Source organism: Meles meles, chromosome 2 (genome assembly GCF_922984935.1).
Source record: "Meles meles chromosome 2, mMelMel3.1 paternal haplotype, whole genome shotgun sequence".
NCBI lineage: Eukaryota > Metazoa > Chordata > Mammalia > Carnivora > Mustelidae > Meles > Meles meles.
The window spans coordinates 97,676,714-97,699,067 of record NC_060067.1 but is presented as its reverse complement, the minus strand read 5'-3'; the positions used below and the strand labels follow the sequence as shown (position 1 = coordinate 97,699,067).

The 22,354-nt window shown below is 34.7% G+C and overlaps 1 protein-coding gene across 19 annotated transcripts in view; it reads right to left on the bottom strand.

The window, feature by feature from the left end:
• CAMK2D (calcium/calmodulin dependent protein kinase II delta) overlaps nt 1-22,354 on the bottom strand; it is a 321,617-nt gene that overhangs the window by 5,779 nt on the left and 293,484 nt on the right. For all 19 annotated transcript variants that reach the window (XM_045991913.1, XM_045991861.1, XM_045991946.1 and 16 more), the window contains 2 exons: nt 4,993-5,068; nt 877-971 (listed from right to left, as the gene is read on the bottom strand). In XM_045991913.1, coding sequence (XP_045847869.1) covers nt 877-971; nt 4,993-5,068 — 171 coding nt within the window. The remainder of the gene's footprint in view (nt 1-876; nt 972-4,992; nt 5,069-22,354) is intronic.

Below are 22,354 nucleotides of genomic sequence, written 5' to 3'. Positions count from 1 at the left end.
TAATGGGTCAATTATTCTTTTACTAGAGATGAGTTGGTGTCAATGGAGAACCAACTGAAAGAAACATTATGATGAGAAAATTTACTGAAGCTTTGTAAGGCCAATTTACCATGTAATTCTTTGTCTCTCAAATGCCCAGCGAATAAAACAAAAACAAAAACAAACCCATGCCAAGGCAGACATTCTTGCTAATGCTTATAATTACTAGAAGTGAGCTTGATTATCCTAATCATTACTACACTTCTTAATTTACCAAGATATCACTGAAAAGAGGTGAATTCATTCTTTCCATCATGCAAACGAAACACAATACCTAGTCTTTAGGCATAAGGAAAAGAGGATAAAAGGAATTTCTAGGTTACTTTTTTTTGATGACCTCAAGGATTTCTGTAGGAGTTTCTTTTGTGTGGCTCTTTGCTCTGAGACCACTAAAATTCTTTTAATGGCAACTGAAATATTTACCTGATAACTCATTGTCATGTATATTTTACTTTGAAAATGAGCACTAAATATGCTTGAAAGCATTCCTTTATGTCAAATATTCTGACATGCTGTGTCTTATTTTTTCATATACACACAACGTTCTATGAAAACATACTTTTTTGGTGATTCATTTTACAGCTTCTACATTTACTGGAACTTATATGGGGTATATTCAATCAACATTACCTTTTATACATCAGATAGTTTTCAAAACACCAAAGCTTTTAAGCTTGTCATTTAAAAAAAATTTCAAATACAGAAAATTTTATGATATAAAATGCTGGACTAAGGTGAAAATTCTCATTGTAGAATACAGCAAAGAAAACTGCTAATCTGGGAGAAATTCAAAGAGAAGTTGGAAAACGCATATTATTAAATTTAGAATAAATGTACCATTTTCAAAGTAGAATCGGTGGAAGTCCATCCCTTCCACTAAATTACCCAAAGCTTCAGGTTCAAAAGCAGTAAGGCCGGGGTCACAGATTTTCCTGTAGGGACAAAGAAACATAACAACAAAAACCAAAAATATAATTAAAATAACCAATACATGAGTTAATACATTTTGTTTCCCACATATCCACTCTTATTTATCAAACAGTGAAGGATTCTCTTTAAAAAAACACTAACAATATAAAATTTCTTTCACAGGCCTTGGTAAGGTGGGTTGAGGAGCAAATGCCAAAAAAGCATTTTGCAGAGAACTCTGATGGGGAAAGATAATATAGCAAGTTCCAGCAGATGATAATCTATACTACTTTAGGAATCTCTCTTTTTAAAAAATTTCTGCTTTTTCATATTTCCAAGGTGAATTTTCTAGTCTTTCACCAGTTTTTCCTCTTAGTTTTTAAATACTCTCCAAGTCATACAAAACCAACTTTGTCTCTGACATTAAATAATTTGGAACAATTTCTGATACATTCTACATTCCTGTCAAGTATCTATATTATTGGTTTGAAGGCACGTGTCACATCCTTTACTTCCTGGAAAAGCTGGGTTCAAGGTTTATTGAACTTTTAAAATAAAATTAATACAATGTACAAATTAGTTTTCTTTTTAATCCTAGAAATGTAATTCAATAAAGAGATGCAACATTTTTAAACTTTCTTTGGAGAAATTCATTCAACAAAGAATTGTTAAACATCTATTATGTAGCAGATATTTTTTGAAACAATTACAATGCAACAATTAAGACTGAAATAGAAATAAATACAAAGTGCTTAAAACCCAGATTACTTACATATGGGACAGAGAAGATTTAAGAGAAAAAAAATGTGAGCTGGGCTTTCAGGAATATGTAGAATTGTCCGAGAGTGTGGAAGGTGGTAGGAAGGAGGAGGGTAACAATGACAATAGCATAGTAGTGTGAGAACATAGAGTATGTCTGGGGAATAATGGTTAGTCATTTGATCTGGTGAGCACTGGGTATGTATGTAAGTCCATGGAAACAAAGGGGGAAACAGTTCCTTGGGCTTGTGGTGATCAAGAGGAAGTGACAGAAGATGTGGATTTGACAAATTAGTGGAAGTTTACAAAGTAGATAAGAGGATTTGGGACTATTTGGGCCTACATCTAAAACATTCCCCTTTGGGGAGGTAAAACATTTTAACTGTTCAACAGAAATACAAGTTTCAAAAGGCCAGCTCACTATGGTTCTTTGCAATATTGTTCATAGAATGTGGAACTGATATTAAGAAAAACTTTAAAAGTAGAAAATACTTTAAAAATCAAACAACAAACCAGCGATTATCCTTTGTGTTAAAAAAAAAAAAAAGCCTTAAAGGCAGGGGTAGCAGGTGTAGTGGGGAGGCATTTTACATTTTGCCTTAGACTTGCTGGTGGGCAGGTACTACCAAGCTCAAAGTCAAATATATATAATCTCTTTCTAAGAGGCAAATGGGAAGAGCACTGTTTCTATGGTAATGGAATTTATTCTGCCAGGGGCTACTATTTCCTCTATGACTTTTGGTTGTCAACATCGGTGAATCAAAATTTTTTACTACCTTATATTGGCACTAAAATCATCTGAGAATCACTGTGCCATGATTGATCTCTTTACCTAGCCATCAAAAGAGTCAACAGCTCTGAAAACCTGTTAATCTGTTCTTTCTCTCTCCTATGTATGTATGCATTTATCACCTGTCACAGGCTTTGGATTAAAGGATTCACAAAGCTGCCCCTTGATGTATGTGTGTGGCACAAATGCTCTGAACAGGTATTCTAAGGACTTCACCAATGTATTCTATCATCCAGGAAGCTCCCAAGTGGAAGGTCCTGTTGGATTATCAGCAACATCAGGCCAGATTACAGGCGTCCATAGGCAAACTGATGCAATTCCAAGGGATTGCATTATTTAAAACACCTTACATTGAACTGTCGGAGAAGATAGAAAATATCCCAGTTTTGCCTGGCTACCAGCCCCACCAAAACACACTTTTTACTATTCCACAGGAGAATGCTAGTACCAAAAAATACATATATTTTTAAAGAGTATTTTCATGTTTAGAGAATCCTATTGGTCTAACAAAGTTATCAGCAAAAAGGATAAAAGTGCAGGTTCTATGGCACGGAGTTCAACTGTTTAAAGGGGAACTCTGGTCTCTGACATAGTTTTCTTTCAAACTTCATATTGTACTATTTCATTTAAGGTATTTATTTTAAATCATGTTAAATAGTTGATACAAATACATATGTATATGCATGTGTTTGCATCTATATGCACATACACAAATTATAAGTAGCAATCTTGTATTTAATTCTTACCCTCAATTACTCTTTTCCATTACTTTATATTTGACTCCTTGTAACTGATGATAAAAGAAATACCTTACATAAAATTGGGGAAAAAAAGAAAAAAAAAAACTTCACACATAATTGCATTTCCTAAGGCAATGTCCTTTTATCCTTTTTTTTATTTTTTTTAAAGATTTTATTTATTTATTTGACAGAGAAAGATCACAAGCAGGCAGAGAGGCAGGCAGAGAGAGAGGAGGAAGCAGGCTCCCTGCCGAGCAGAGAGCCTGATGTGGGACTCGATCCCAGGACCCTGAGATCATGACCTGAGCCGAAGGCAGCGGCTTAACCCACTGAGCCACCCAGGCGCCCCCCTTTTATCCTTTTTAAAACCAATTGGGCATATCTCATTCCATTTTTAATGCTTTTTTAAAAATGTAGCTGGAATAATTATGGACATCATGACTATATCATAAGCATTTTGCCAGAGTGCCAGAAACTGCAAAAACATCTACTGTACCAAATGCACCACATATTACTTACTGGTTACCTTAATGTTGGACAGATGCTTCCAATTTTTCACTATTGTGAATGCTGCTTCAAAAAATGTTTGTTTATAATTTTTATCCAGGCTTTACATTAAAAACCCACACCATGTTAAATTTTTGTTATAAGTAAAATTAGAGGGCTAAAACAATTTGAAACTTCATAAATGCTTTCTGGTATATAAGAGCTACATGTCCCAACTCCTGCCACCACAATTAACCTAAAGGTTTGTTTCTATTTATACTCCATCCAGGAAAGTCACCATAGTCCTGCAGGACCTGCACCCCTTTGGTTGTCAGCAGTTCTTATCCCTGCTGAACTGATGGGCAGAAAATGCTCTTGCCTTGAAATTTGAGAAATTGAAATAATTAAAATTTATTATTTTGGCTTTTTTTAGGTATGCAAGTTTTATCTATTTGGGTTGCCTAATCATTTTATCTTCTCATTTGTAATTATTTCCTTTGCTTTTAAACTTAGAAAAATTGTTCCAATCAGAGATCAAATTCAATCTCTTTTTTGCATTTAACTCTTTCATTCAAGAGGAGCTCACTTGTATGGAATAAGGGGAAGGCTTAGACTGATTTTTATCTTCACCCAGATAGCTAGTTTATTGACCCACATACTTTGTGAAATAAGCCTTCGTGCCCTATTTATTTGAATGCTTTATTTTTATTTGATTGGAGTAATTTCCTTTACACACTCTATGATCCAGTAGTTCATAAACTAAGCATTTGGACCTTCCTTCAAATAAATTGTTACCTAAGAAACAAACTCATAAAAGAGATGGAGATAGAGTTGAGGTATACTGGCTGAAGAGGAAGAAGGCTGCCTTACGTTGCCTCCTGATCTCTCTCTCTGTCCTAGAACCTCGACAGAGTGTGAGGCAAAACATTTCTTAAAACAAAATGCCTTTTTTGGTGCTTTTCTCTCTCATAGTTTTGCTCTCATGGATGCTCTGCCAGGAATGCCTTCCCCACACAGAAGTGGTGGTGATTACAAGTCTATAAATTGACAGAGAAAGCCCCAGTCCTGCTATGAGAAGTCTTGTCTTTCCTCTCTAGATCCTACATTTATTTCTCCTCTGGGGACACCAAATTTATACCTTGAAATAAAACTACTGCTAACATCAACCTGGGGTTAAATATACATGAATTCTGGTACACTGAAGAATGCATTCACATAGAAAATATTTTGTCATATGCACGAAAGCAAAGTAAGTGCGCCTCTACTCACGTGTAAGCTTCAAAGTCTCCATTGTTGATGGCTTCAATCAGTTGTTCAGTGACTTTGATAATTTCTTGTTTTCGTGCTAAAGGCAAAGATAAAGCATTTTATGTGGCTTTTGTCCTTTATTCTCACAAAACTCTAACAATATTGCTATTTTCCTTCAATGGGGTTTTACTGTTGAAGACATAGCCCTCCCTGAACCGTGGTGTTATTCTGTGATCTTGCTGCTCACAGTGCAGAGACCAGCATCATCTGCTTCTTCGGAGAAACTGATGGACACACAGATTCTCAGGTTCTACACCAGACCTACAGATTCAGAATCTATATTTTTAATAGGACCCTCAGGCACCTGAAGTTCAAGACTATTTTTTTTAGTAAGTTCTCGTTATCTTTATCAACTTGAGTTTGTAAATGTTTTTTCTCTTGAATATTAACAAATGTCTATCTTCAGAGCATAGATGATCTTTTACAATGAGACATTTTGTATATTTTTTACACTTTAGCCCAATCAACTCTACAAAAAGGGGTGCCAACATTGTAACTGCCATCATATTTAGACAAATGGCCTTCAGTAAATTGTGAACTGGAAAACAAACATAGGAATCACTATGTGGATGCAGGCAGATAATTAGATAGAAGCTGCCCCGCAGAGCTGTCACTCTAACACCAAACACATTTTGTTTCTATTTCTAGCCCACAATTGGTAAAATTATTAATAGTTGGCTTGGCTCAAATCCCACCTATTCCTGTAAATTCCTCTCTGATTACATCTGCAAGTGTTCTTTGCCTTTTCTGAATGCCTATAGTGTATCACTCATTTGGTAATTAAGCATATGCCATATACCATGACACCTTTAGTTAAATTACTGGTTTTAAATTCTTATTAAACTTTGTTCACTGTGTAACTACCTTTCTGTTAAATTAAAAGCTCCCTGTGTGTGTGTGTGTGGGGGGGGTGTTATTATTATTTTTTTTGTATCCTTTTATTCCAATGTCTTTTTTTTTTTTAAAGATTTTATTTACTTGACAGACAGATCACAAGTAGGCAGAGAGGCAGGCGCGGGGGTGGGGGAAGAAGGCTCCCTGCTGAGCAGGGATGTGGGGCTCGATCCCAGGACCCTGGGATCATGACCTGAGCCAAAGGCAGAGGCTTTAACCCACTGAGCCACCCAGGTGCCCCTATTCCAATGTTTTTAATAAAAGAGATGCTCAGTAAGTTTGTGAATTTGATCAACTGCTATTAATGATAATCTTTTGACTTCAGAATACTATTCTGTTACTAATGAAATTCATGAAATTTTTAAAAATTAAATTTCCCTGAGTTTTGCTTTAAGAACAGTGTGAAATTTCCTTAAATCACTGAAATAAACTGGGAGAGTCACAAAAAGTTATATCCATTCTATCTTAGTGAAGTTGCTATTCATCATAGAAAAAGCTTGGTTTTAGTTTGTTATTGATTAAAGGCAACCAGTATGTATTTTCAATGAAACGGATCTTCACTAAACAGATTTTAACCACAAAATTAAATGTTCACATTATCCAGGTTATGATATTCCTTATTTAAAATAAATATCCAGTAAACCTAACTTGACTTCATTTATACTATATGAGACTAAACTATAAAATATGATTTGTCCATAAAATGGTTGCCAATAATGTCAAGGTTGATAGTATCTAAAAATCACTATATAGATTTGACATTTAGTTATATAATTAACTTTCATTTATATTAGGGGGAAAAAAGAACATAAGGTTTTTTTACTCCTACACACATTTAAAACTTTTTGCCTTTGTTCATTTGATTTATGAATATAATATATCCAAGCATCCAAAACATACTGACACAAGTAGTAGCAGGGAATAATTCTGTAATAGAGATGCCGCCAATGGCACATTTTAGCTTAATTTAGTTCAGCAATAAGTGATTCATCTGTCTCTGGCCTCAACAGTATGAACATTTGGCAAAAATGCATGACAGCTGACCCAATTCTGGAATATAAAGGATGTTGGTGAGATGGTGCTCAGGAAGTGAGATTAAGAAAGTATGACTACTGGGGTGCCTGGGTGGCTCAGTGGGGTAAAGCCTCTGCCTTTCGCTCAGGTCATGATCCCAGTGTCCTGGGATCGAGCCCCGCATCGGGCTCCCTGCTTGGCAGGGAGCCTGCTTCCTCCTCTTTCTCTGCCTGCCTCTCTCCCTACTTGTGATCTCTGTCAAATAAATAAATAAAATCTTTAAAAAAAAAAAGAAAGTGTGACTACTAAAACTTCCTCCTCAATATTAAATCCTTATTTAAAACTACTAAATTTCTCAGTTTGCTAGGTAAAAAACTACAGGTTAGAAAACCATGTCAATTTTTAAAAACAAGAAGCGGGAAAACAAACATAAGATCAATGCCCTTTGTAGAGTTTCATTAGGCAAATACAGTTTATTGAGTTTGAAAAGTTTAAGGTCACTTTCTGAAATTTCCAAAAGCCTCTGCATTCCCTGATAAGTAAAATATGGAATTAAAATATCGAGCATATATATGGCCATCTCTCACCCTCTGAATCACTATGGAAATACTTATTAGCTCTTTAATAGTTTACATGCTACAACTGGCTTAATTTTGGCCCACATAATCAAAGCAACACAAATTCCCTCCTCACTTAGTTCTTAGGCTCAGAAAAAATGGTCCTTTAACTGGCAGTTGAGCATGTGGGAATTAGTGAGAATGCTTCTGTGCTGCACCATCATAAAACATGACTATCTTGGCTTCGGAGGAGGCTGGAACTCAGGAATCTTGAGAGTGCTTATTTCCCTGGGGCAAAGGAGCTTGAATGAGTCACAGGCAGCACATGACAGCTGACTCTTTAAAGGAAAGCAGAAGTCTGGAAATGAATCATTTGTACACAGTAGCCTATTGTGGTTGAGACTATTGCCACAGTGACCTACAGGAAGAGTGAGGTTTTGGTGCTAGTTAGCTCTACTTTTCAGCAGTGAGAGTAAGGGACAATCACTGTCCTAGGTGACTGGATGTCTAAGATCCGCAGGAAGAGGCTCCTATCATCTGGCCTTCCCTCTTTGAAAAGATTAAGTAATGACCACTCCGGAAGTCAAAGTGGGGACAGCTTATGATGTGTCACTAATTAACCCTTAAGATGAAGGAAGAGTGTACCAATACAGCATCCTCTGAATACCAAAAGTTTTCCATCCTTAGCCAGCACTTTAATCACAGAGAACTGATTACCCAGTGGTTTTATTTACAGAATGGAGGCACTCAAGCCTTGACCAAGTCCCAAAATAGTTTCTAGGGACTTCCAGGTGTCTAGGGGAACCGCAGGAGAGAAGAGTAAGTGAGAGAGACGCTCCAGATCCTGAATATAATTGCTTCCATGCAACTATGCAAAAGAACTAGGAATATTTTCATGTTCAAATTCCTATCTTTTTGGCTCTTTCATTGTTCTAAAGAGGCCTGGAAGAGTAAGATAAGCGTTTGAATGGTCCCAGTGTTAAAAACCAACCAACCAAACAAGAAGCCCTGGGAACTGAGAATGATTACATAATAAAAATGATAGATTTCAACATTTCTCAAACATTAGCAGATCTTATCTGATCAGATCAACAATACCAGATCTGATCAACAATGATCTGAGATATGCAGACAAACATTACCTGTTTAACAGGTAAACACACAGATTATAGGCACTGCCCAAAGGCACAGTGTTTGCTGATTACTCCTTCTCTCCTTCCTGAAATACTCACTTTTTTCCTGCTTTTCTTACTAATTATGTGGTCATATGATCTCACTCTCATCTGCTATGTTATCTTTCTCTACCTGGACTTTATATGTTTTAATTCCTTTTCAAGGTTCGATTTGAGGCCCTCTCCACAGACACTGTATCCCTATGATCCTGTCCACACCAGTGTTTTATATTGCCATTTATGGTCCAAAGACTCCTGCCTTGTTGATTCCTTTTTTCTAGTCTTTTCCTTCAGATCTGTGTGTCAATGCCTATTTTGGAATCTTCACCTAGATATTTCAAATGCTTCTTTAACTCAACATACCCTAAACTGAGCTTATGAACTCCTACCCCCCCCCCCCCCCCCCCCACAAATCTATTTGCTTTTCCAGGCATCTCCCTATTAGTAAAATGGCAACATCATCATCCAGCTGTGCAAACCAGAAAAACCCCGAGATCTGTCTTTGACTCCCTCACCCCACCCAAACTAATTTTTCAAGTTCTGCTGATTTTATTTTTTAAAATATCTTACATATTAGTTTACTTTGTTCCTTCTTCACTACCACTCTGGTAGAAGCACCTACCACTTCTTGTCTAGAATAAATATCTGGAGACTTATGAAATCTTCAGTAATTTAGACTCTACCCATCTCACCAGACCCATTCAAAGGCTCTTTTACTTTATCCTCTCCAATCTGTCCATATAGCCTACTCTCAGAAATTCAAAATGGCCATGCTTCCTTCTTTTGTCAACCCTTCATATATATTGTCCTCTCTTCTTGGAAAACTGTCCCCTATCTCTGCTTCCACTTACAATCAAATCTCAACTATTATTTCTTCAAAAAAAGCCTTCCCTGACCCTCATTTTAGGAGAGGTCTCTATCTCTATGTTTTAAATTCACACATATCCTACAACTGCTGTTTAAAATCATTTAGTACACATGTATTTACATATTTGTGTATATTTGATTACATTTCCTCTATTTGTAAGCTCCATGGGGGCAGATACCTTACCACTGCAAACCCAATATCTAGCAGAGTACATGTTTAATAAATATTTGAATCAATAGTGGTCCAGAACAAACTCAAGCACTTTCTGACTCCCAATCCAGTGACCTTTCCAACATATACATTTTTTAGTGAGATAGCTTTTAAAAAAATATATAATTGATAAATGGAAACAATTCAAATATAAAGAAGCATTCTTGTTGCCTACTAATGATGAAAGAAAAGTCTTCAACTTGTCTAAAACTAAACATCAAATTTCCTTCTCTGATTTCCTCACTTTTGCTAATGAGACCACAATTTTACCAGTCTTGTCCTCATATTCTGTCCTCCACAAGTCATAATTTTTCATTATCAGCTATGATGATGTTTCCCAACGTATATCTTCATCCTGTTCATCTTTTTGTTTGTCCTTGGCAATCTTACTTATTCTCTGCCTTGGACCACATAATGAAGACTGCCAAATCTCTATCCCTAACCTTAAACCCTTCTAGGCTCCGAGTTCGTATTTCTAACTGCACTGTAACATCTCCGGTTATCCTGGCATTTCAGACCTAGCAGGGGTGTCCAAGGTGGACCTCAAGTATCTCCCTTGCATAATCCACTGCTTCTCTTGTATCACTCATCTTGGATAATGAGGACATTATCTACTCAGTTGCCCAAATCAAAAGCCTTGATACTTACTTTTCTTTCAATTCTTCATATAGCTGATCACCAGTCCTCCTCACTCATCCAGATCTTTCTCAGATCCATTTCTTCCTCTTTAGGCTAATGGCCACTACTCAGATTCAGGCTGTTAGTTGTTCCTAACGCCTTCTGCTCCAAGGTCACATCCCACACCCTCCCACTGTCCACCCCTCACTGTTGCAAAATCATCTCTCAGAATAGAGTTAACCATGCCTCTCCTCCACTGTCTAGAGGCTAAGCTCAAGCTTCTTCGTTCTTGAAAGGTCTCCCTACTTTATTTTTCTAGCTTTGACTCTTAACACTTCTTTCCCCCCAGGAGTCCCACAGAACCTATTCTACAACTTTACCAAAGGCTTCACTCTTCCTCAGCTGGTCCTGGCTCTTGAAAATGCTGTGCCGGGGCGCCTGGGTGGCTCAGCGGGTTAAAGCCTCTGCCTTCAGCTCAGGTCATGATCCCAGGGTCCTGGGATCGAGCCTCGCATCGGGCTCTCTGCTTGGCTGGGAGCCTGCTTCCTCCTCTCTCTCTCTCTGCCTGCCTCTCTGCCTACTTGTAATCTCTATCTGTCAAATAAATAAATCTTTAAAAAAAAAAAAAAAAAAAAAAAAAAAAGAAAATGCTGTGCCTTTCCTCTCCAGAAACCCTCCCTCTTCTGTCTGAAAATCTTCAATATTCTGCTCCAAAATTCTCTCTTCCTTATAGCCTTTCCTTAGGCTCCATTTGCAGCTTTTTGGTTGTATTGTGGTCCTCCTAGAGCCTCACCACAAGATGTTCATATTTCTGCCCAGGACTTGACCGTTTTCTAGCTTCAATGCCTAGCACTGAGTAAATGTCTATAAATGCATGCACATATGAATAAATACACAGATAAGGCCTATAAAATATTATGTACATTTTGAAACATTAGATAAATGCCAAGTATATAGGTGATGATGATGATGTCTGATAGCAGTCTGAATGTGAGGGTGCTAAATGAAAAGGCACTCATGGATCTTGCGTATCTCAAAATCAGCAGAGGCCATGGTATTTTAGATGCCAGAGTAATCTGTATAGACCCATTAAGAGAAACTAGGCATATCTAGTCAATGTTTAAACTTGTAATTTCTTTTCAAGGGAACTGAGTACAGAGAAAGGTTCTAGTTATTCAAGCTTGAGCTTTTCAGTAGTTATAGATTTTGGATTAACCAATTTGCTGAAATTAAACTACTTTATAATAAACCTTATTCAGAAGGCTATCTGGCCTACTATGAAACTTGGACTAGGAAATGAACTGAATTTATTGATGCAAATTGATCTCTACTAAAATGTTAGCAGAGTATCATACACTGAAATCTTATAGAGAACTGTGCCTAAAGGTTAATAACTTATTCAGTGATCAAAAGTTGCACAATTAAAATTATAGCCTTTTGAGGTATATTAGCCTATTAGCAATTCTGCTCACTTAAAAAAAAGATTTATTTCTTTATTTGAGAGAGAGAGATTGGGGGTGGGGGCAGGCAGAGAGAGAATCTCAAGCAGACTCTGCTGAGCATGGAGCCCTGGATAGGGCTCCATCTCCTGACCCTGAGATCATGTCCTGAACTGAAACCAGGAGTTAGATGCTTAAACTGAGCCACCCAGGTGCTCCACTCATCTACTTTTTGCCAATAGGTACAGTTCTATTTAATTTAACTTCTTTCTACATTTCTCAGAGGTATTGGGCAGAGACTTGAAGGACGGGGAGGTTAAGTGACTTGCTCAAGTCATCCAGCGAAGTCAGACGCTGTGCCAGAGCTGGAGCTTTATTTGGCTGAGATATCTATTTAATTCACTAATCTATGTTCCTTTCCAGCCCACAGTGCCTAATTCAATATTTTGAAGTCATAAACTTAAACGAACCACCTAAGGGACTCTGAACTTACTCTGGCAAGGTGACTGACTACTGAATTACTGGGTCAACATTGTAATTAATTATTATACCAGTTTCACAAAACCAAGTGCTCCATTTTTTACTGTCTTTTTCCATGCTGCCATTAACAAAAATAACTCTTAGGAATAGTTATTATCTTAGGCAAATCTACAAATTAGGATTATTTTCATGCTCTTGATAGTTTTATAGAAAAAGGTGCCTATCAACTCAGCTGTCTGGCATTTCCTATGCAATTAACAGCTTGTTTCTTAGTGGTTTCATTTTTATTTCACTAGTTTGCTGTATTAACATTTAGGAGAGTAATTTCCATTATTTTGGCTTTTAAAATCAAGCCCATAGAAAATTTTAGAGTTGACTGGTTTAATCTATAATATTTTATTCAAATTAAAACCTGGAAATTACCAAATTTCTATTCAAGAATTATAAAGCTCACTTATCCAGAAGCCACCTGTTCAGTAAGTCAACAACTCACCTCTTTAATCACTAGAGGCCCTCAAAATTAAAAAAAAATATTCACATCATCTTTGTACTTTGTTCTATAAAAACAGCTCTTAGTTTCAAAGCATAAAATGTTAATTGGGGGAAGAAATACTATTAATCTTAGCCCTGTTAAGTTGTTATTACCTGATAATAAATGATTAGCAAATATTTAAAAACAGAAAACTCTAGCATTGGGATCATTTAGTATAAGTGAAAATAGGATTACATTTTTTAAAAAGTTTGTGAGGATATCATTGGGTTATAAAGTATGGTGAGGTCATTCCTAAAATGACTTTAGATCTAAAGGAGAAATAACATATTTACTATTTTTTTTAAAAAAGTTAAGGGATGTGTATTTAGTTTTTCATTAAAAATGGCTTAAATAAAAGTTTTAGAGTTTAAAAAACTATACATGATATATAGAATATTCGCTTATATGAAAGAATTCAGTCTAGCCACATTAAAAGCAATTGAATAACTGTTCAATCCTCAGCTAACTTAAGCTAGAAATAGCACAACATTGTGAAGTCCATTGAGTATTTTAGTATTTTTTTAAAAATGTTTTATTTATTTATTTGAGAGAGGGAGTGAGAGGGAGGGAGAGCACAGAGTGAGAGGGAGAAGCAGACTCTCCGCTAAGCAAGGAGCCGGATGGATGTGGGACTCATCCCACGACCCAAAGATCATGACCTAAGCTGAAGGCAGATGCTTAATGGACTGAGCCACCTAGGCGCCCTGAGTATTTTAATATTAAGATGTGTCTGAATCAGATAGGTATGATAGTACTTACAGTTAAGAGATGATGACATGGAAGAAAAAGATTTTAAGAAACTAGTTCAAAGATTTACATCAGCTGCTTGAGGATTAAAACTGTAGTCTCCTCCATAATGTGCATTGACCTCGTGGGCATTATGTTAAGTGAAATAAGTCATACAGAGAATGATAAATACAGTATGCTTTCACTTATATATGGAATCTACCAACCAGACAAACAACAAACTCATAGAAAAAGAAATCAGATTTCTGGTTACCAGAGGCAATACCAGGATAGGGGAAGGAGGGATTGAAGGAAAGTGGTCAAAAGGTACAAACTTCCACTTACAAGGTAGGTAAGTCCTAGGGATGTAATGTACAACATGATGACTACAGTTAACACTGTTGGATAGTATATGTGAAAGTTGTTAAGGAAGTTGATCCCAAGTGTTCTCATCAGAAGAAAAAATTTTTTAACATTTCTTTACCTTTTTTTTTTTTTGCTATCTATTTTAGATATTGAACTAAACTTATTATGGTAATCATTTCTCAATATATGTAAGTCAAATCATTACACTGTATACCTTAAACTTATATAGTGCTATATATCAATTATATCTTTAAAAAAACTTGTAGTCTCCTGGTATTCAAGTTTATACTGAATGATAAGAGAAATACTACGCTTTCTCAAGGAGTATCTCTTTCACTGCAGAACTAAGGTGACAAAGTTATTTTCTCAAAAGCAAATAGTAAGACTTGGAAAAGAGACAATGAAACTTAGAATTTTTAAGTATTTGGAAAGTTGTTTTGTTTTGTTTTGTTTGATATGAAGGAAATTCAACTTTCCCCAAACCCCCAAATTATAATGAGTCCAATTAACCACTTCAATCAATTTTACATAGTATCAGCCAAAAAAAAGCATGTGTCTTTCAAGTCAAGGTAATTGTCAAAGTATTAATGCTTTGTCCTTCAGTATGAATAGCCAGAAGTAAAAAAAAAAAAAGAAAAAAAATACTGCGAAGGGTTAAAAGACTGTGCAGTGATGAGAGTAGCCCCCCCCCATTGGCTTCTATTGTTGTTGTTTAGCTTGATATTTTATTTTTAATAACTTATTCCGTTACTATATAAAAAGTATATAATTTGTATTTAGCAAAGAAATAGAATTCAATATATTCTTAGGTAAGTTTATTGATAACTACACTTTCCTGAATAATTCAACTGGTAGATTTCTGAATGCTCCCTTGGATCAAGAATGCAAAAAAAGCTTAAGAGCATGTCCTCTATACTACAAAACCATTTTAAATCTTTGTTTTGCAAAAACCAAAAATAAAAAGCAAGCAAGCAAACAAAACGCTACCGAAATTAACTGAAGTATGATATCCTTGGATTTGCTTCTAGAGAAAGAATTAGGCTATAGTAATAGAGTATAGTAAGAGTACACAATATTATTCTGCCTCTGCATTTATTGAGCCCCAGCTGACTTCTAAAGTCTTTTCTCCTTGTCTCCAGGTTCACACAAGCTTAGTCATATTTCAATACTTCTCACAGCAGTGTTGTCTCAGTAAGACTGAAGTTAAAGCAGTTTTTTTTTAATCACCTACCACTATATGGATACTTTAACTCTAAGAATGTCATTTCGCATTTTTGTGTTAAGTACTTCTGCTTGTCCCATTTTGAACCATTCCCTTTGATGAAGCTAAGATAATACAGCAGATCTTACTACCACCCAAAAATATGCAGCACTATCTCCTGTAATTGTAATTCTACACGTTCTAGCTAATTCTCATTTTCAACAGCTGCAAAAATAGTAGCTTGTGCTTTCATTACAAAGTCTATCATTATCCAATCCATAGCTTCCAGAATCAATAAATAAGAACTGAAAGGGCAGATGAGGTCCAAGAAGTGGGAAGAGAGAGCCAATTCACAAAACATATCATAGAATCCAGTTGCACTCATACATTATTCAAGAGTACTAGAGCATCTATAATCAATAGTAAATTAGGGAACTAGTAGAACAAGTTTATAAGACAAATAACATAAATAAGGAGCTTTTTTTTTAACTTGGAAAATTATGGAATAATGATAAATTCTCTTGGAAAGTCAGTTATATAATACAGTTGTTTATGACATTATAGGTACAAAGACCAACGTTCAATGTAATATTTATGTACCTATATGCTTAACTTTGATGACCATTGTTGTCTTTTTGAGATGCCAGACCACTGGATTGAAAAGGCATTGTCGCAGTCAGTCTGGATATACATTTACAATGGTTTGTCACAACTTGGAAAACTTACTTAGATTTAGAGGAAAATTGTTTTCACATACCTCCCACTTTTCCCTCTCTCTCTCTCTCTCTCTCACACACACACACACACACACACACACACACACACACTTCCTCTCACAAAATGATGTAAATTCCTGTAACTCTTCTCTTGTCCCCATGCATCTGACAGATCACACTGGTAAGACTCGTAGGACCAAGAGTCATTTCTGTGACTAGTTACTACATTTTTCAAAGCTTAATTTGGGAAGGTGAAAATATCCTATCAGACCAGAAGTTTTTGAGTGAGTTCTCAGAGCAAATGCTTTTTATTCAAGTGATACCTCACCCTGGCACTATATTAACAATTCAGCTCTAGGATATCCTGTGCTAAATTCAACTTAGGAAATTAATGTAAAAGTACTTGTTGGACTATCTTGGCCAAATTTTATAAACCCAGTAGTTATTCTTGGTTTAACCAATGTGACCACAGTAATAACTAAATTATGAACCATACATTTCAGAACATATTACTGTCATTCCCATTTATTCTAGGAAGTATTATAAATGTAAATTATAATAAATTAACAAATTATTATAAAATGTAACTCAGAGTGCATACAGTATTTTTGAGTAGGGAATAATATTGCTTTGCCTTTTTCCATTGAATTCAAATGAATATTCATCAAAGACACCATTCAGGTTATCTGATGAGTAATTAACAGTCCACACTTACAAAATACAAGTCTATATTATGTTAACTGAGATTAAGACAATAATAAGAACCTTCCATAGAGAATAATTTTGAGCTAAAAAGGAGATACTGACTTGGGAGTTCAGCAGGGCAGACCACAGGAAACATCTTTAAAAATTATCTCTTGCACTTCTATGAGCAGATTACACAAAACAAAAGGGTGAGAAGTGAGGTATAACTTAAATAACACTAATAAGGAAATTCTTCAATAACTCACAACACAGCTCATGTTAGAAAATTCTAATATAGACTCTAAGGATACCAACTGTGGTAAAGATCCTCAGACATTTATCTCAGTTTTCTGTTGTTTTATCCTCCATAACAAGTAAACACCACATTTCATTTTTATTAGCTCTTTACTTAAATGATACTATTATAAAATCCCATCTTACACTACCCTTCTTTCTACTTGTATAGGTTATGAATGAAGAGCTTCTATTTCTTGAGTAAAGATTTAAAAATACACAATCCCATATACTCACACTTTTTCTGTACTGGTCTACCTTTTCTGTCATTAAAGACCATTAACCTTTTCAGAGGTATGTCTTTACCGTTCAGGAATATCTTTACGTTTTTGTTCACCTTAATTTTGTATAATGTGATATAATACTTCACTAGAATACTAGAAGTCCGAGTAAAGTAGCCTAGGTATGGAATAAAAATATTCTCTACTCAAAACAGATACCACCACAACAAATTACTTTCCCCAACTGAAAATATGCCCTAGTTCAAATTATAAATTAATGAGAATTTAGAGCAGCATTTTTCTTTTCTCACATTTTAAATTTGAAAACATGTAATAGCAATGGGTTTTCTATTATTCAAACTTCCTAAAAGTTTGAGTAATAGAATCCAAAATTCTCTCCTTAACATTTGTCATTTGTGGTTTGCTATATGGACATATACTAAATAACCACATGTAGTGATGTTAAAGAAATTGGTAATCCTGTGTAATAAATTATTTAACAAACAAATAGGTCTTTCACACTTGATTTGCTAATTTCTATGAAGATGGTTAGTGGCCCTTTGAGGAAACACTGAACTGGAAAATTATAATCTCCAAGAGGGATATTTTATGTTATGGTTCTTAAGACATTTTGCTTGAGAAGTGTGTACATAATTTTGCATATATATGCTTCTTTTTAAGTAAGTGTTTTACTTTTGTGGAAAACAATCAGTCTACATATTTTTAACTCTCAACAAGAATAATCAAACAGCCAAAAGTGAGCTAATTTTTCAAAACACTTGAAAACATTCAAGGACAAAAGATAAGTTTAGATGAGGGAAGACTGAATCATTATTTAAAATATTTATGTTTAATTAGAAACAAAGTATGTCTCTGAACTCAAAATTTTAATGTAAAAACCTCATAAATAATTTATTAATTTATTGAATGTCTACCATATGGTACCAGAGAAGGAAAAAAGCAGTGAATTAAAATAATCTAACTTTAAAATTCATCAGTTAAAAGAATACTGTTACTTTAATAAAAGCTTTAAAAAATATGAACTTCTATTTTAAGGCAAAAAAATGAAATTTTCTGTACTTGGGCAGCTTTTATGTTTATGTATGTAAGTTGGCTAGATTCTATATATGGATCTTAACACTTAGAGATATTTAGCCACTTATCTGAAATAAATGGCTTAGAAAGTAGAAACATTGATGCTAAAATTAAAAAAAAAACAGGTCCCTTTAAATTTACAGTTTCTTTTAATTGTGAACCTTTGTGCTTATATCATCTAATATTAGGAAAAGATGGCCAGAAATAATATAATTTGACTAAGCAACTATCATGGGTCAGGCATTTAACAAACATTATCAAAATGACCATGCTTTATTATTATTATAATTACTGCATATGACACTGTCACTTTTGAAGGTAAAAAAATGGTTAAGAAGTGAGATACTATTAACCTCAGAGAGGTTTACATGAGCAATTGGATTTCATAGCCAGTCAAGGGCTGGGCTGGATTCAAACCTAGTATTTTTGACATCAAAGCACATGCTCCACCCAAACCTATGTGGGTTACTTTTTAAATTTGCAATTTTATATTTTTAGCTCCTAGGTATGGAGGGGAGGGGCAGAGGACATGTGCATAAAAACCTATAAAGATAAAAAGTTGTGATGAGATCGTAATTTTATCATTTTACTGGCTAGTAGGAAATGGCATGGTTGATATCCACCATATTTTCTCCCTCCATCAATTAAGTATTTGTTATTCCTATTATTACCAAACACTGGTCGAGATACAGCAGATACAGCAATGGACAAAATAAAAATCTCTGCTCTGAAGAAATCCATATTCTAGTAGAGGAACAGAGAGACATCAAACAAGTAAATAAATATTTCACATAGTATAAAGCACTAGGTAAAAAGCAAAGCAGAGAAGGAGAATGGAATTGCTGGATTTGAAGAGACAATTTAAAGTAGGGTCATCAATGTTTAAGATGGTAACATATAATCAGAGACAAAAAGATAAGAAGCAGTAAGCAACATGGAATGTGTATCAGGCAAGGAACAGAAAGTGCAAAGGCCCTAAGGAAGGAACCTGCTTGATGCAGTTTCAGGAACCGTCTTCTTGAGTCTATAATACAAGATAAGGCCAGATGGTAATGGGTGGCATGGCTGGTGGAAGTTCTTGTCATAGAGGGACTTTTAATTCTGAAAGGTACACTATATTGTACACTATATTGTACACCCAAAACTAATGTAACACTGTATGTTAACTATACTGGAATAAATGTAAAAAAATAAAAAATAACAAAATGGTTTTGGCAGTCACTGGAAAATACAGAGCGGAAACATTATGCTATCTATTTTAAAAGTGTTACTCTGACTACAGTGTTGTGAATCCACTATAATCAGGTAATGCTAAAGCAAGGAGAGTGGTTAAGGAAGTCACATCAATGATATGGGCAACAAAAATGATAGTATCTTGGACCAGGGCGGTAGAAGTGGAAGTTGGTGAGCAGTTGTCAAATGGGGGGAAAAATGTGCATATTTTAAAAGGAGAAACAGTAGGATTTGCTGATTGATTGATAGACTGGATGTAGAGTGTAAGCAAAACTGAGGAGACAAAACTCTAAGATGATGACCCAGGAGTATTAAAGGATATAGAATATACCATAGGTATGTCAAGTTCAGTTTTCATAGATGCATTTGAACACAGATACACGAAAAAAGTTGGAGATATGAAATATTGGAATAATGCAATTAGATCAAAACATTGCAGACTTGCACAGATAGTATGATGTAGATGAGGAGAAATAAAGAAGAATGTTTTCTGGAGGTGTCAGTAAGCACTGACGTTTTAAAAGCATGACTTAATCTACAACATCAAACAGTTTTACAAAGAATTTTTATGTTTCTTTTTCAAGAACACAGAACTGAATAGTTTGGGAATATTCAAACCTAAGTATAGGTTTTTAATTTTCTGTTCTAATCTAAAGAGATCAAATGAATCATCCAAAGGTATTTGCATAGTGCAAATTGTTTCCTTTGGGTACTGAAATATACATAAAATGAAGTATACACTTTACATATAATTAGTAGTATAACATGGCTTTAGCCGGGACACTTATTTTACCACAGTTAAACAAATCATAGCAATTCCAATAACTAAATCAGTCCTTTTGTACCAACCATGATGCTCATTTTCATATAATGGATTGGTAAATTCTGCTAAACAACACTGGCCAAGAGGACAATGTTACATTACATATCAAAGAAAGGAAAGGAAAGGAAAGAAAAGGAAGAAAGAAAGAGGAAGAAAGAAAGAAAGAGGGAGGGAGGCAGGAAGGAAGGAAAAAGAAATAAAATAGACTAATTCACTAAGCTTTAAGTACAAACATTTTATTCATGTATCCTGGAAGAAATTTTCTTTAACAAAGAACAAAATTGTAATGCAAAAATAGCCATTTACTGGGGAAATGTATCAGCAGGTATAATTTCATTAAAGAGGATACATTAAGACTGATAACTCCTTGAGGAAAAAGGTAAGCCTTATTAGCCTCAGCCTAGTCTACCATATCCAGCACACAATGAGTGTTCAATAATTCTTCTAAAAATCAAAATTGGATCAAACATTTCAAGTAGAGATCTCTTTGTTAGAAATTACATATGTTACATATGTATACATATGTTACATATGATCCAGCCCTGTCTTGGGCTAGGTACTCAGCTGGGAGTGGGCTTGAAGATTCTCTCCCTATGAGCCTCCCCCAACTCACAGGTGCCCATGGGCACCTGCACATATATGCACACTCTCTCAAATAAATAAATAAATATATAAAATAAAAAAGGAATTACATGTATTACATGCATCTGAAATTTTCTCTGTTGCTCACACATGACTCTGTGCCCATATATTTATTTAATGAACATTATTCCTTGTTTTAGAATTATCTGAATACCAGCCAGAAACAAAGAAGGTGTATTATCATGCAGAATCATCTGTCTTTTCTAGCCTTGTTCGTGAGGGCCAGAAATATGGCTAGTGCCTACTTAGTAAACTTACATCAGAGGTGCCCACAGAATATTCATTGACTATTTGAATTGAATAATGAAAATACCACTATTCCAAAAAAAAAAAAATCCTTTACTTCTACATAATCTCTTCCATCAAGATCCTTCATTCAGTAACGCCTTCTCTGTTTCTTCTTGTAATATCTTAGTTCTCCACCTAACATGGTCTGAAATTGAATGATCTGTAATCAGGTAAAATAGTAAAAATGCCCAGGAGTCAGATTTATTTGACTACTTTACACCTAATGCCTCCTGTGCAACAAAGGGGCCTGAGCAGAAGTACATACCACCGTCACCGCCAACAACAAAGGCCATTTACTGATTCACTGATGTATAAGAAGAATCACTAAATAATAGACATAATTTCACATAATTTCTAGATACAGTTATTGATAGAAAATAATACAAACTCAGCAAAGGAGATAGTATTTTATTAAAGCATTTTAATCTAATAAATAATTTCAGAATTATATAATTCATAGCTAATAAAAACATAGTTGTAATTTAACTTCTGCATAGAAATATATGAAGTAAAATAATTTTATATGGTAGATATTTTATATTTTATATATATATTTTTTGTAGATATTTTAAAAACATGAAATATAGCCCCATAATAATCTTATTGGGATGTATTTAAAGAACAAATTTTACAGTCCATTAGTGCCATGATAACATTTTGAATATACAGGTTGGTAGACACCATTTTTTTCCATTGTAATCATACTCCACAAAACTGCAGCAATTTATTCCTGTATTCAACTTTGAATTAAATGTCTTCTTATAATTGCTTTGGATAATTTATATTATTACTATCTATATTTATTATATATTACTTTATAATGTATAATTGTTCACACATAAAAAATATAAGACCTCATAACAATCTTAGTAGTGCTGCATTAAAGTAGGGTAGATAAAAGCCTTACAACTTTGTATTATTGATTTCAGTATCTAAATTCTGTAACCAGGAAGGCTGAGGTACAAAGTTATACAACTTGCTCTAAGTTCGATAAAAGAACTATAAACAAGAGTGTAAACTCTGGATTCCAATTACATCCTTGCTAATATCTTTTTATGTCATTAAAAAAAGTAATGAAATTACAATCTGAAAAGGTAAAGGAGACAGAGAAAGTAATAAAATACGTTAAAACTTGCACAGATCTTTAAATTTAGTTGCTTATTCAATTGGACCATTTTTATTAGGTAACAGGAAATAGAGATACATGGAAAAAACAAGAAAGTTTTACACTCAATATATATGCAACTATA